This window comes from Labrus mixtus, chromosome 24 (assembly GCF_963584025.1).
Source record: "Labrus mixtus chromosome 24, fLabMix1.1, whole genome shotgun sequence".
NCBI lineage: Eukaryota > Metazoa > Chordata > Actinopteri > Labriformes > Labridae > Labrus > Labrus mixtus.
The window spans coordinates 5,397,981-5,413,936 of record NC_083635.1 but is presented as its reverse complement, the minus strand read 5'-3'; the positions used below and the strand labels follow the sequence as shown (position 1 = coordinate 5,413,936).

Below are 15,956 nucleotides of genomic sequence, written 5' to 3'. Positions count from 1 at the left end.
AAGGAGACATGATGGAGACGAGGACATCGAGGTGAGGACACAAATCCGTTTATACATCTCCACAAAACTCTGGAGGAGCAGCTGGAGAACCAGCTCACCACAAGCAGCTCAGCCGCCTCAGAGACCAGATCCAAGACCAGCAGAGCATGATGGACGAGCTCATTCATTTACAATCATAAACTACTTCAATTAGAAGTGCCAGATTTTATACACTCAAGCAGACAGCAACAGTAACTCTGGCCACATTATACATTTTATTTTCCTCCTTTTTGTTTCAACCAGGGCCTGTTACTGGAGCAGACTCATGACAGACAGCTGGAGAAAGATGCAACACTACAGAAGCTCATGTATGTACCAGCTAACACATCACATCTCCATTATTCATTAGTATGTGTGTCCTCAAGTCATCCACATTTTCTGTCCAGACTGCTGAATGATCAGAGGATCAGATCAGAGGATCTGAAGGGCCTTCAGCAGACTGTGCTGAGTATTTCATCCCCCCATTTAAAGTGTCATTTAAAAACCCAACAGCTTTTGGTCCTCGTTGTCTGAACTCAGCTGAGTGTTGTAGTCAAGACCACACTAAGACCACACAGAGTCACAAATATGTGTGTGTGCAGGGAACCTTTTACTCACTTAACACCGGGAAGGTTGTGGTCGTAACCGGGGAGTGAAGTTATTTCATGTTTTTTCCTTCTAGTCCCAGACCGAGACCTTCAAACTGTGGACTCTGATTGGCCTTTTTTTGTTAACGATGCTGAGGTCACCAAACCAACAGATCACAAAAGTTCAAATGGACTCAGTGAAAGATCAAGAAACATCCATCCAACACAACCAGACGAAATCAAATGAATGATCACCTGTCTGTCCATGTAGCTTTGTTTCTGAACGTCTGAACTCATCGGCCTTCTTATATCTGTGAATCTGTAGCTCTGGATTTATCAACAGGAAGTGCTCTGGTCATTAACAGGAAGTGCTCTGGATTTATCAACAGGAAGTGCTCTGGTTATTAACAGGAAGTGCTCTGGATTTATCAACAGGAAGTGCTCTGGTTATTAACAGGAAGTGCTTTGGATTTATCAACAGGAAGTTATAAAGGAAACAGGAAGTTGAGGGTTCTTTCTTTAATCTGCTCACAGCAGGCAGCAACAGAAATGTAAGTTCCTTTACTGAAGTTAAGGTTTAGCATTAGCATGTAGCTTAACATAAGCATGTAGCTTAACATTAGCCTTGTTATAATTTGTGACGTATTGCATCTGATGTAGCATACCACGTGGCTTAGCATTAGCATGTAGCTTAGCATGTATCTTAACATTAGCCTTGTTATAATTTGTGACGTATTGCATCTGATGTAGCATACCACGTGGCTTAGCATTAGCATGTAGCTTAGCATTAGCATGTAGCCGCCGTGTCTGTCGTCTCTCTGCAGCTGTACACCTTCAGTATGATGAGTTTGGTGAGTGATGTTTGACTAACAGAGTTAAGTTTGAGTCATGACATGTCGGGGTGTTAAACAGAAAGAAGACGATTGAAACAGCTTCAACAAACTTAAACAAACAGTTTTATTTTGAATGAATTCAATTTAAAATGCAAATCAAACATTTTGAACCTTCTCTCTACAGATAGATGAACCAGACCTTTTCATTTCTACATACTCACATGTGTTCAATGAGGAACCTCTTTGTCTTTGTCTGTCCAAACTAAATGTAGACATTGTCTTTGTTGGTCCAAACTAAATGTAATCTTTGTCTTTGTCTGTCCAAACTAAATGTAAACTTTGTCTTTGTCTGTCCAAACTAAATGTAGACTGTCTTTGTCTGTCCAAACTAAATGTAAACTTTGTCTTTGTCTGTCCAAACTAAATGTAAACTTTGTCTGTCCAAACTAAATGTAAACTTTGTCTTTGTCTGTCCAAACTAAATGTAAACTTTGTCTTTGACTGTCCAAACTAAATGTAGACTTTGTCTTTGTCTGTCCAAACTAAATGTAAACTTTGTCTTTGTCTGTCCAAACTAAATGTAAACTTTGTCTTTGTCTGTCCAAACTAAATGTAGACTTTGTCTTTGTCGGTCCAAACTAAATGTAAACTTTGTGCTTGAATTTCAGGAGCTGCACCTGAAGGGAGCAAAGAGATGATCTCCTCTTCTGATTTCTTCACCAGATTGAAGGAGTGAAAACTACAAGACACAAGAAGTTTAGTCATTACCAAAGTTCTATATAAATTAAAACAATAAACTAATCCAAGTTGTTGCTAATGCTAAGCTACATGCTAATGCTAAACCTTAACTTCTGTAAATGAACTTACATTTCTGTTGCTGTGTGCAGATTGACGAAAGAACTGTCAACTTCCTGTTTCCTTTATAACTTCCTGTTCCCTGAATGATCCAGAGAGAGGAGAGGTGTTCTTGGTGTTCACATATCATGTAAACAGTGTCTCTAGTGACTTCACTGATGCTCCTTTTAACTTTGAACCACATTATCCTAATATATGATTGACCATATGTATATATAATAAATAAAATATTATGTCATGGTGGGAACAATGGATGATTAATGAATTTAGGTTAGTACACTATATTTAGTACATTAAGTCATCCAACACTTTAAAAAAGGGTCTGACATGTTCACAAAACTTCAGACACACTTGATCTTCTTTTTCATGACCCTGTACTTGTGTTACTCACTAAACACCAGGGGGAGCCAACACATGTAACTAACTTTTGTTCAACACTCTCAAAACTTCAGATACTTATGCCCCCCTAGCAGTTCCGGGAACAGATGCCGTGGAAGCTGGACTTGAACCAACGTCTATCCATTGCAGATGCAAGGACGATTCCACTCGGCCACCGGTCCCTTCATACTTGGTGATGTGTTCCGGGCGTATTTATCATCGTCATTTCAGATTTTGACTTTAAAATTTGCCTGATAAGATTCCAATCCTCCATCACCAGACACAGTGGGATTTGAACCTATGCTCACCATCTACAGAGCTCAGAAACCGCAATCTTATCCACTACACTACCGATACCTTCACACTATGACATGTGCTCCGGGCGTATTTATCGTCATCATTTCAGATGTTAGACTTTAAAATTCACTGAGTCCTGATAGGATTCGAACCCACCACCTCCAGACTCCAAGTCCTCCTTCTATCTCTTGAGCCACAGAGACAGATGCTTTACTATGTTTCTCAGATCTCTTGAGTCTTTCCTTTGGACCAACACCTTTAAGATAATGGTGTGTGTGTCTTTCCTGTGGATCCATACTGACAGGTGCTTCACAATGTTTCTCCTCTTGAGTCTTTCATTTAGGACTGACACCTTTAAAATTCACAGAGTCCTGATAAGATTTGAACCCACGACCTCCAGACTCCAAGTCCTCCATCTATCTCCTGAGCCACAGAGACAGATGCAGACTCTGTTTCTCATGCTGGATCTGTGTGTTGTTTTTGTGTTAAATAAATGATTTATATGGCCTGCAGTGTCCAGACAAGAATAAAGAGCAGCTCACACAGCAGCAGTACGGCAGTTTTCAGCGGTCTTGGACGTAACATCCCGTGTTACAACGATAAACATAGTAGTGTCTGTCATGGCACTGTGACGCCCTCTGTCTGCATTTGTTTGTCTTCCTGGCTTGGCAGACAGCAGGTGGAGTCAGGAAGGCCGTTAGTCCACCTGGGTACACCTGAGTCCATCAGGACTCTGCTTATAAGTGGCTTCCACTCTAACGTGTCTCCCCTCTCTTTCTCCCAGGCCTCCACCAACTGGTTTGCTTTTGTTCCCACTTTACAACACTACACTCATCCACACATTGCATTCATGACTGATTTACATAATTATGATTATTTGATAATAAATTGACTTCCTTTTAAACCTTGTTTCATGTGATATCCTTCCTTTGTCACTTACTTTGAGCCAGTTTGACACGTCCTGCAACAACTCTAAAATGAAGGACGACCTCATGTTTACTTAACCATCTTTGCACTACTCACCACTATCCTATTTAGCCTTGTACATATTAGTCTTTGTTTATTAGTTTATTGTTGATATTTAATATTATACCTTTGTACAAAGAGAGCTCAGTTTACTAAAGTAAAGTTGGAAATAAACTCCTCAGAAAGTTTGGAAACATTATTTTGTCAATTATTTCTTTAATAATACTAATTGGTGTTGTATTTTATATCGTTGGAAAGCCTGATCGGTCACCTTTACAACGAGGTATAACTTGTAAGCATCGTGCATTCATGGAATGTGCAACACAGCTAAACATGTGAGTAGCACTCTAAAGAAATGTGCCAAAATGGACACAGCAGTAGTTTTATTACAATAAAATATTGAACAGACATGATGACCTCATGATGACACGTTACATCAGCACAATACAATAAGGTGTCACAGGTGAGGGGGTTACTACACTACTACCCCCACTATCCTCCAGCCCCATTGGGTAGGAGCTCAAAGCTTTCTTAATGTTGTTTTATTATGTTCCAGGTTTTAGGTCTTATCGATGTCAACAGCTGATGTTAGCTACAAAGTGTTATCAGTTTTGTATGTTGAACAGATTTAAGGAGTTATGACCTCCTTTAGACATGGACATACAGCGCTGGTATTACTTCCTGATCTAGGCAGCATCAGTGTCCTGTTAAAAGTTAAACTCTCTTTAACCCGTCAAAGGAGAAGTGATTCAAATCATTTTCAGGGAAAATAGTTCACTTTAACATTCAGGACACTGATGCTACCTTCAGGATAACGTTAGATCAGGAAGTAATACCAGCACTGGATGTCCATGTCTAAAGGAGGTCATAACTCCTTAAATCAGCTTTAACATCAACATACAAAAACACATAATGCTATGTAGCTAACATAAGCTGTCGACTAACGATACCTAATAGATTAAAAAATAATAATGTAGTTTTACGTTAAACACCTGATGTTCCTCAACTCTAAATCAACTTCTAGCTCATCAAAAAGGATGAAATGATTAAAATAACTGAGTCTAAACATCTATAAGACCTAAAACCTGGAACATAATAAAACATTAAGAAAGCTTTGAGTCTCCTACCTGAGCAGGAAGACGGCCACCGACGGGGGATCCTCCTGGAAGACGTCAACAGAGTTCCTGTTGGAGAAGAAAAACTAATTTTAGTTCATCAAGTTAATAAAACTCAGAAAATGTTTGTGATTATACAACATTGTGATGATTGGAATAAACCTGACTTTCATCATTCACTGTAAATTATCTGTGTTTAACTTCACTTTAAGGCTTTTGGATGAGACCGAAACAAACTTAAATTCAAAGTTTAAATGTAGAATATAATATAGAAACATGAAGTATAAGGTCTTAAGAAACATCTTAACAGATTTATCTTATATTATAAATTCTACAAGTTTGTTTACCTTTAACCTGATCGAGCTTTGAGGGGAAAGAAACTGCTCTATACATATAAATATAATATATATTCAGAGTTGTAATTGATCTGTGATATTGATCATTGATCATGATCATTTCAATTCAATCAATAAAAAGGTTTGTGGTATTTTCATGAAGAAAAACTAAAAACTAATTTAATTAACTAAAAGGTAAAAATGCAGCTTTAATATAAATAATTGACCATACAATGATGTAATCTTAAATATCAAATTACTTTATTGACATACAAAATTAACTGTCACAAAAACAAAAACTCTAATTAAAGTTAAAGGTTGAAAATAAATACATTATATCGTTTATAAATCACTTTATATAGAGAGGGCGCCCTCTGGTGGTTAGTTGTTGGTTACTGCACTTAAATAATAAATTAATCAGACTGCTGTTTCTTTGAGTAAATTAAACACAGAAAGCTGGATGAAGAGCTTTTACTTTTTAAATAAAATAAATGAAGTTTATTCATATTACTTTATCAAAATGAACATTTAATCTCTGAGCTCTGTGAACAATAATGTTTAGAAAATCATTTTACCTCAGAGCTACAGCACAGAGCGAGGAAACACCTGCACACACCTGTACAAAGAAACAAGAAGAAAACCCTGAATGTTGAGTTCAAACAACAACTTTCTCTTCACTTTTGGTTGAATCTCTCAGACAGACGACGTTGTTATGGTTCGGTTAGCATTAGCATTAGCATTAGCATTAGTTTTTTCTTCTTCGTCTTCAATTCTTCTTTTCGGAGCATTTTCATCCAAACTCGGACACCCGTCATCCGCTCGAGTGGTCACAGGGTCGATATTAACTTTGGCGCACCTGAGGAGCACACCTGAACGTGATGCGCAGCAGCGGAAGTGACGTTGGCCGTGTCACTCCCAGGTAAAGGTCGTATCGACGTAGAGAACTCATTGTGAATTAGGAGACACAATAACAATAACTAAATTAAGTAAAACACCGAAAATAAATCAAACATTCATTTTTAGATTTATAATCTGTGGATCTGTTGTTTAAATGATTTGTCTATTAGTGAAATTATCCAAACACTCCTGCTTTTATACCAAACAAAACACTAATATTTTACATTACAAACACATCTTGTAGTAGTTATAGGTGTAGTCACTTTAATTTCCAAACATTTACAAATGATTAAGTCTTTTCATTTAGTTTGTTTTAACATATTCTGAGATAAGTATAAAAGATGGTTGAAAATATTGGTAGGTAAACTACTGTATGCTATACAGAAGTAACTGCACTATTTATATTTTTCAACACATTTATGTGGTGGAAAAAAAGCTGAATCGTTAAAAAGAGGAAACATTTGTGTTATAGTGACTGATGGATGTAATTGTAACCCAGTGCCAGCAGAGGGCAGCAGTGTAATATGAATGCATGATGCAGACCTGACGAGGCTGTTAACCTCCAGGTGAGCTATACTGTAATATTTACAGTCTATGGTTGTAAAGTGTAGAAGTTACATTACAGCCACAAAGAGTTAAAACCTTCAATATCATGTAGATCATTTGAAGCACAACAAAGCTTTTAATTATAATAAAATATATACTTTAAAACACTTAGCTGTCGTTATTTTTAGCCATCACATATTCATAATGAATGTGTGTGTATGCAGCATGTTTCGTGTAAGTAAAGCCAATATGTAGCCTATTACATTATATAATCATGGGGAACTTTATCACAATAAATAAATGGAGCAGAAAATACTCAAAGTAAAGTACAAGTACCTTAAAAAATGATGAATAAGTGGAGTGATTTAGTAATCCCATCACGACTGTTAATAACAGGCCTCTCCATTCACTGATCTGAGCTGATTGTCCACAATTTCTGAAAATATTGTGATGATGTTTCTTTGTTTCTCAGCACTTCCACCATGGGTGCCTTCAGAGTTAAGAATCTAATCCACCACGCCACAGATGCCCTTCACACTTTGGGATTTTCTCCAGGTGTATTTGGACTTTAAAATTCACTGGACCCAGGTGAGGTTCGAACACACAATCCCCGGACTCAGAGTTAGTCCTCTAGCTCACCTGGTGAACAAGGCCAACCCGCGGGGCACTGCAGGGCCCTGCTGCACACCCACCAAAATGTCGCCCATCAATATGCTGTACTTTAACCACAAAGAGCAGATAATCTATGGAAAGCTCCCATCCATGGTGGTCGACCACTGTGGCTGTTCTTGAGGAGACCCTGGTGTCTGCAGGACACAGAAGCTTTGTTTTCAGTGAAAGGGATGCAAAATATTTTGTCTCAAGTCTAAACTAAGACCCAGTAGCATCCCATTTAGAAAGGGGCACAAGGATTACTTCCAAGGACAGGACTCTGAAGTTGTTTCTTAATTCACAAGTTTGGCTTACAGCTGATTTTAAAACATAAAATATGATAAAAACAACAGAAACTGTGGTCCTACTTTAGGTTTTAGCTCTGCATGTATGTGCTTAGCATAGCTCCTCCATGCATCATGCCTCCTTTGGAGCATCCTGAGACATTACAAACCATACTTCATGTCCACAAAGTGCAGTGAACATGGGGGAATTATTACAGAAAACCAAGGAAGTTCACAGCTTTGAGGCAACTGTCACCTTCATGAAGTTGTTTTTTCCTAATGTGTCGCTCTGTTAACTTGTGCTGATGCTGTCCAAATCTGACGCACTCGATGACATCTATGAATGCAAGCACATGTGTTAGTAAAGAGATAATATACAGCGAAAGTCATTCATCACTAAACAAAGATAAAACATGAGAAACATTACAGGAGCACATATTCTAAAGTGCACAGATAGATTGAAAACTTGAACCTTGACCAGAACAATCCCTGCGTCTTCCATGTGTGCCTTTATTTTTTTTAAACATGAACCTAATGACTCTGAGCTGTCAGATTGTCCTTCCCTCATCCCAAAGCTTGTTTTCAAACTCCTCTCTGTGATCTGTGCTGATATGCATCACAGTGATTTGAGTGATAGAAAACACCTTCAGGAGCATTAAGCATGCAAAGTCAGTTTGTCAACTAGAAACTAACCCTGTGGTTGCTACTCTGCCTTTCCTTGCAGCATAATAATTTAAGAGAGTAAGTTGTCTGAGCATGCTCTGAGTTAATGGGTGGAATTGAAGTATTACTGAAAGTGAAAGGCTGAGCCTGTGTTGGGCTGAGAGACTTTGAATGCAAGTGCAGTATTGTAAAAGATTTTCAAAGCTTGGTGTTTTATAGCTTCAATGCACAACGCATTGGAAGTATAACAAACAACTTGACACGAGAGTTGTCCGGTTCCATTAAATTATCCGGCTCGTGTTCACATGACTGCAAAATGACACCAACTGGGATCATTTCAAAGCATGGTTTGACAAGTTAAGTTGTAATAAAGTGGGTTGAGGACAAAGGGCTTATGATCTTGAATCAAAACTTTTTGTGCAGTTGAGAAAGTTTATTACTTTTTCTGTGTCCTTTACTTGAATCTTGTATGTTTGGGAAATGTTGTCTTTTCTTCCAGATAGAACTGTAGTGACGGAAAGTCGGGAGAAAAAGAGAAAAAGAAGGAATGTTGTTCAGCAAAGGGGCTGGCGATGAATCAAAACCAGCCTGGTGTTTTAGTCTAGCCTAATTGTAAAGCACGAGTCTAACCTGATAAGTTACCATCGACTCCTCTCAGAGAATCTTTATCTCAGTGGACAGAATGATTTTCCTGCATTAGTCAGAATGAGGCTGCATCCAGTCGACATTTTAAGAACTGCAGCTAAAGGACTTTCTCTACTTTTAAGTTCAATTGTTATGAAAATGATGTTGGTAGTGAAAACTCTTTGCTGTGTAGGAGTTAAAATATACTGGTTTGCATGGATGCTCTGATCCAAACTTCAACTCATACCTGCTTCCATGGAGAGGCAGGTATGGATAACATCTGAACCTTCTTTGTTTACGACCATCACTGACTGGCTGGTAAAATCGTGCATAAGCTGCAAGGACAGTTTTTCTTTTCATGATCAGCTGATCATGATATGAGGGCAGGAACTGTGATCACAGAGGGAGGCTTGATGTTGATTGGAAGCTGAGTGCAGATGTCCTGAGTGTTGATGTGCTTCACAGGAGTCCTGACCCAAACGCTTTTTGTTCTGCTGTTGGAACAGGACGTCCACAAGCGACAGTTTCCTTTGAGTCGATTAAGCACATAAGAACAAGTGTTTATTCCTTTATCTTGCACATATACTGAGTATTTTCATGAAAAAACACACGTTTTGTTAATGGTATCAGGGTGAGCTTGCTAACTGACAGAATAGCCACCGTCCGTCGTTCTCATTGGCTGTTGAAAATGAAAGGGCGGGCTCATGTTGTTGATCCTAAGCGATGATTGGCTTACGCTGTTTCTGCACAGCTGTACTTTAAAGTACAGTACACAACACCGAAAGAAGGCTGAGGAGCTGCTTGGTAAAGAAGCTGTACAATTTCCTTTTTAGGAACTAAAAATACTTTTTCTGTCAGATATTTTCACGTTTCCTCTGACCTAAAGGTAGGTTTATTCACATATTATCTCCCGCTATGACAATATTCTGACTAAATCTGCTGTTCGTGGTCGTAATAGGATGCACTGTCACTGACTAAAAATGACGAGTTAAACTTGGTGCTAAAAGTTGATAATTTCAAACGATAAAGGAGTTAAAGATACGTATTTAAAGTCGGTTTGTTAGCTATCTCGACTAGTAATTATTTAAAGCAAAATGTAAGTTTTTCATAGTGGTTTATCCCTTACCACCCATTGGAAGTCCAAAAATGAGTTATTACCTGCACACCTGTATCTAATGTCCTAATTATTACAGCAGGTGAATCACATGTAGACTGCACTCACCAATACAAATTATGATAGTTCAGTGTCTTTTGTTCTATAGTGTTAGTTATTATAGTGATATAGAGGAATTCTGTTTAAAAAAGATTTCTGGATGATATTTTGTTTACTTAAATTAGATTGCTCAGGTAAGTTCAGGTGAGATTTGTGCTGCAGTGACTGTTGCTAGGGGCAGTGAGGAAACTTACCATGACCCCTTCTGTATTCAACTTTGTAATCTTATAAATAAGGAATAATAATCACTGTAAATAAAGTAAGTTTTGTTAGTTCATATATTTCCTAAATTCTCTTGTTTTGCAGAAGAAGCATGTTTTAATTTAATTCAGTTTAATTTGTGTAGCACATATACAACTGTAAACTCAATGTGTTTTACAGAAGATACAAAAAAACACAATGCATAATAAAAAAAGAACAAATAGATTCAGAATCATAAATAAAATCCAAAACACATTTATAAAAGGACCCTGAACCACACACACACACACACACACACACACACACACACACACACACACACCTATACCTGTTCCTATCAGAGCACACACACATGACCGTGCACCAGCCATACTTAGGTACACACAAAGACAAATGAACAACCAGTTTTATGCACTAGTTGAAGTTAAGCCATATTATTCTCTGCAGGTTCTCAAATCCAGGGTCAATTAACATCTGTCTGTTGCATTATGTTTTTTTTAAGTCATAATTTTTTCCATTTTTGTAGAGAACAACATTAATTTTACATTTTTAAAATCTAAAATACAAGAATCTTCTGGTGAGAGTGAATGCATCTTCCCCCTTATTTGTTTTTACATTTGTTTTTATATGATTTTACCACATCCTCCGGGATAAAACCTCCACTTTAGTTTTCTCTGAGCAGCACAGAGTCAAGAAGGAGGAGGGACTGCTCCCAGAATAATTATTCAGTCAACACTTGTGATCTCCGGTCTCTTGCTTTGCAGTCAAGCAGCTGGGTTGTTGAACTTAGAGAAAAATGAATCCAGCCTTTCACTTAGTTGAGTTGCTCGTTCTAATAAGATGTCTTTAACCTCAAGAGTTCATTCAACCTGACTCCTTTCCTTTCATTTTCAACCTGAAGGATGGGAAACAGATATGATTATCAAATTGTTGCATTATTTCTTTATTTGAAGATCACAAAGTGAGAAGCTAAAACTTAATGCAACATCAGTTCTGTAATATTTATCATGTTGAGAAATATCTTGAATAGCAACAATAACATTACTACATAATCATAATTTCAGACATTGCGTAAACTTTAAATAGTTTCTTTATTTTAGAGTTCACACAGATTATTATTTTTCCTCTGAGTTCTACTTTTTATTCAACCTTTTTAAAAAAGGAATGTACCTAAACGAACCTTTAAGTCCGAGCTCTTAACACTGAATGAATCTGCTTTTGTTCACCAGAAGATGGCGCAGTGGAACCAGCTTCAGATGCTGGACTGCAAGTACCTGGAGCAGGTGGACCAGCTTTACGATGACTCGTTCCCCATGGACATCAGGCAATACCTGAGCAAGTAGATGGAGAGCATCGACTGGTGAGAGGGGTTTTTTGTAAAGTAGAACAAAAGTTTTTACTTTACAAGAATAGAGATCAGAGCCTCATTTGTCTTGTGCTCCGTGCCTCTTCAGGGACACAGTGGCGATGCAGGATTCCTTAGCCACAGTTCAGTTCCACGACCTCCTGGCTCAGCTCGACGACCAACATAGCCGCTTCGCCCTGGAAAACAACTTCCTGCTACAACACAACATCCGCAAGATTAAGGGGAACCTACAGGTTAGAACATTTATAATACCCCCTGTCATGTAATGGTCACATTTTGACAGAACTTATCCATCTCTCGACTGGGCGTTACCAGACACGTTCCTCAAGACGTTTACTGTTGAATGTTCCTCGAGTCAGATCGGAACTGGGAAAATCTGCTTTTTCTTATTCTGCACCGGACTCATGGAACAACATACAGCATCTTCTTGAGGGAAATGAACTCTTACCTTTTGGACATTTTAGAAACCTGATTTTAAGCCTCCCAACCTCTGTTTGTAACTGTTTTACATAAGTGTGTTTTTTTATTGCAGTTTTGTACTCGCTTAATTATCTTAGTACATTTTAGCCTTTTGTAGACTGATTTTAGCAGTCTTGTATTATCTGTCCCCTGTTTTTATTTTTGATTTAATGTCTGTTTTAAATGATTTCTGTAATTACTCGATGTCATTGTAAATGAGGGTTGCCCCTCAATGATCTTTCGAGTATAAATAAAGGTTGAATGAATATCAGTGAGTAAAATATTCAAAGCACATAAGTAAATGTTAACTGGATGCCGACCCTCCTGTCGGATTACCTGAGCTATGAGCTCTGGAGTCGCCACATTAACGATGTCAAACGGACCGAACCTGGAGCGCCAGATGGGCCCGTACAATCTCTTCTGTACATCCTAGAAAAACCAAGTCAGTGTGTAGAATGAAAAGTGTAAACTTAAGTAGAAGTAAGAACATCTCTACAATGTGTAAATGAATGAATTTACCAGAAACATGTGCAGGGAAGAGAAATACTTTTACACTTTTAAAAACACAGTTATTCTACCTGCCAAGTCTCCTGATATAAAACATATCAGGAAAAATTATTTAGAATTTTTTTAACCCTTAAACTAATTGAATCAATATTTCACTACATTAAAATCTATACTATTTCTAGTTTTACTACTACCAAATATTAAACTAAAAGTAACTATGTGATAATTACACTGAGCGGAGATCAGAGAGTCAGTCTGAGCAGTTAATAAAATCAATTACTTTTTAATAATTCAACTGAAATCATTCTCTGTGAAAAAGGCCACAAACTAGTCAGAGAAAACAAAGGCTGCTTTCGTTCTTGCTGACAGTGAAGTTTCATTTGGGTGTTGTTTTTTCAGCGTACAAACTGAAATAATGGACCACTTCAGAGTTTACAACAAGTTAAAGTGAATAGAGTTCAGTAGAGATGGAAATGTACCTGCAGTAAGTGGCTCCTGTCCGCATATCCTTTGACAAATAACCAGTATAAAGTTGTGGGTAAACTTGGCCCCGGCAGGTCATCATAAAAAGACAAAGGATTGTTTTTAGACGATCGACGAGTGTGTCTGCTTCATCTATCAATGTGACATACTTTAGATTAGACTACAGACTTTCATACATAAATCCCCTGCAGTGAGCTTCTGGTACTGGACAAAATCCTGCTATAGATACGTGTGTGTGTGTGTGTGTGTGTGTGTGTGTGTGTGTGTGTGTGTGTGTGTGTGTGTGTGTGTGTGTCGATAGTAAAAGAAAGAAAATAAAAAATGTTTTGATTATAATATAAAGTGTTTGAAGGTTTTATTTTAAATGTGTTTTTACTAAGTGTAAATCTGCCAGATTCTCCATCTTTACACTGCTTGTTGTGTCTATACTGCCCCCAATGGACAAAATCTGGAACTACATTTGTGTTTTAAAAAACATTTGATTTTTTCCCACTCTTGAGAGCGTAGTTAGCTCATATATGTATTGAAAAATGAAGCATTAGCTATTCTGTCGACAATCGAAGGTATTTAATTTTATTTAAACTAAAATGGTTCGTACACTGTCCCCATCGACCCCGAACGGAAGTGGGGAAATATTGGATGTTAAATGAAACAGCATAGTTTGGCTGCCATCTAGTGGACATGACCAAGTTCTGCAAGGTGAGCCCCATTCAGCCTGAGATTTAAGATCGTCAACATCTGTGAGACTTTTCAATACCACAAGTTAAAAATGAATAAAATCTGTATTCAAATCTGTAATTTAACCAAAAGCTGCAATAAGAGAAACATGTACAGGTTAGCAGATACTAATGGAGTCTTTTTGGTGCATCATAAAGTTAAAACTACATCTTCTCTTTGAACTGAATGTATTTGTCTGTAAGCAGAGTGCGAACGAGAAAGCGTATTCCTTCTGGTTGTGGATCGAAGGAATCCTGGATGTGATTAAAAGACACCTGCTTCCCCTTCGGAACGACGGGTGAGTGCTGCCGTCTTTCTTCAGTGTGAAGTTCTGTGTTTTCTGTGTGTGTGTGTGTGTGTGTGTGTGTGTGTGTGTGTGTGTGTGTGTGTGTGTGTGTGTGTGTGTGTGTGTGTGTGTGTGTGTGTGTGTGTGTGTGTGTGTGTGTGTGTGTGTGTGTGTGTGTGTGTGTGTGTGTAGCTCCATCATGGGCTTCATCAGTAAGGAGAGGGAGAAGGCTCTGCTCAGTGATAAGTGTCCCGGGACCTTCCTGCTCAGGTTCAGTGAGAGCAGCAGAGAGGGAGCCATCACCTTTACCTGGATGGAATACGACCTCTGCAGTGAGTGAAGGACTGATGCTGTTCATGTCTTATGTAAAGGAAGAATGTGAGACTCTTTGATCCAGTAGATATCTCCCTTTAGCACCAGCATTAAACCAGAAACATACAATATGCCCAGATAGGTCGTGCTGTGCTACCCCCAAAACTTTCCGCTCAGTATCTGACATTTTCTGATATTTAAATTGAAGAACAGTTTCCTACTCCCTCTCTCTCTCTTTCACTCTGTGGAGCCGTACACGAAGAAGGAGCTGTCGGCCGTCTCTCTGCTCGACATCATCCGTACCTACAAAGTGATGGCTGCCGAGAACATCCCCGAGAACCCGCTCCGCTTCCTCTACCCCAACATCCCAAAAGACAAGGCCTTCGGGAAATACTACCCCAAACCCACAGAGAGTAAGTGTTCTGGTTCCACAGTAAAATCATATGATCTGTTTATAAAATATGATGCTGTCTTACATTTCAAGTATTAATGCTTCTTTTAAGAGTGTTTATTAAACTAACAATCTGCAGGTGCCGTAAAAACATTCAACCTTTTATACAAACGAGCTGATGAGAGGTTTTTTATTACCTGTAATTTCAGCAAAGTATCTTATTGCAAACTGCACGTTTATTTAATGCTTATTGGGGACTAAATGCTGTTAATGTTGAATCTGTGTTTATTTGACTTTTAGCTCAGGAGCCCATGGATGTGGAGAACAATCCAGAGAGGAGCAGCTACATGAAGACAGAGCTCATTTCTGTCTCTGAAGTGTGAGCAGAGAATGTCACCTTTTAAACACATGTCAAATATTTTATTGGTAATGCATTGAGCAGATTTAATGTGGATTTGCTTTCTGTTCAGACATCTGTCCAGACTGCAGGACAACATGTTGCCCATGTCTCCTGATGACTACAGGGCTTTGTCACAGTTAGTCGGCCCCAGAGACATTGATGCTGTGGTGAGTATTTTGATAAGCTGCTGAACCAGCTTCTATGAGCACCTCTTTAAATACTGCTGTTGACAGTCTGCACAGGGTTTTTTTTTACAGGTGAAGATTTCTGTTAATTCATCACCTGTAAAGAAACAACACCTCAGATGAATGTAGACGAGTAAACTGCACGATATGTCCATCTGAGATGAACCGGTAGATGTGTAGAAATTTAAACCCAGCTTTACTCTGTCTGTATTTATCTGTTATTTTGTCCTCATTGATCTTAAATGCAGTTGCTTCAAGTATTGTCGTGTCGCAAACCAGTAACCAAAGCTTAAATTTGGAGATGTTTTTATGGGGTTTGGCCAGTAATGGGAGCTAAGTTTTGCTGTGTGTTTTTTCTTCCTCTTGCTCTGCTCAGACCAACAATCT

At 38.4% G+C, this 15,956-nt stretch overlaps 1 protein-coding gene and 1 long non-coding RNA gene across 3 annotated transcripts; one reads left to right on the top strand and one right to left on the bottom strand.

Moving 5' to 3' along the window:
• Positions 1–9,813: 9,813 nt before the first annotated feature.
• Positions 9,814–15,382, top strand: LOC132959757 (signal transducer and activator of transcription 1-like). 2 transcript variants are annotated; one of them, XM_061032950.1, is made up of 5 exons: positions 9,814–9,935; positions 11,696–11,823; positions 11,918–12,062; positions 14,844–15,006; positions 15,285–15,382. In XM_061032950.1, exons 2-5 carry the CDS (start codon positions 11,807–11,809, stop codon positions 15,365–15,367), a joined length of 408 nt encoding a protein of 135 aa, XP_060888933.1. In that variant the 5' UTR covers positions 9,814–9,935; positions 11,696–11,806; the 3' UTR covers positions 15,368–15,382. The 2 variants fall into 2 exon arrangements, with proteins under 2 accessions (XP_060888933.1, XP_060888932.1); XM_061032949.1 differs by having other exon boundaries at positions 11,693–11,823.
• Positions 12,551–13,358, bottom strand: LOC132959758 (uncharacterized). The gene is made up of 2 exons (XR_009667089.1): positions 13,275–13,358; positions 12,551–12,717 (listed from the first exon to the last, which is right to left on the bottom strand). It is a non-coding gene; the product is annotated as an uncharacterized LOC132959758 (long non-coding RNA).
• Positions 15,383–15,956: the final 574 nt, after the last annotated feature.

Coding starts and splice junctions, on each gene's coding strand:
- LOC132959757 (XM_061032950.1), top strand. Junction 12,063..14,843: donor AGATTAAGGGGAACCTACAG/GTTAGAACATTT, acceptor CACTCTGTGGAG/CCGTACACGAAGAAGGAGCT. Junction 15,007..15,284: donor CTACCCCAAACCCACAGAGA/GTAAGTGTTCTG, acceptor TTTGACTTTTAG/CTCAGGAGCCCATGGATGTG.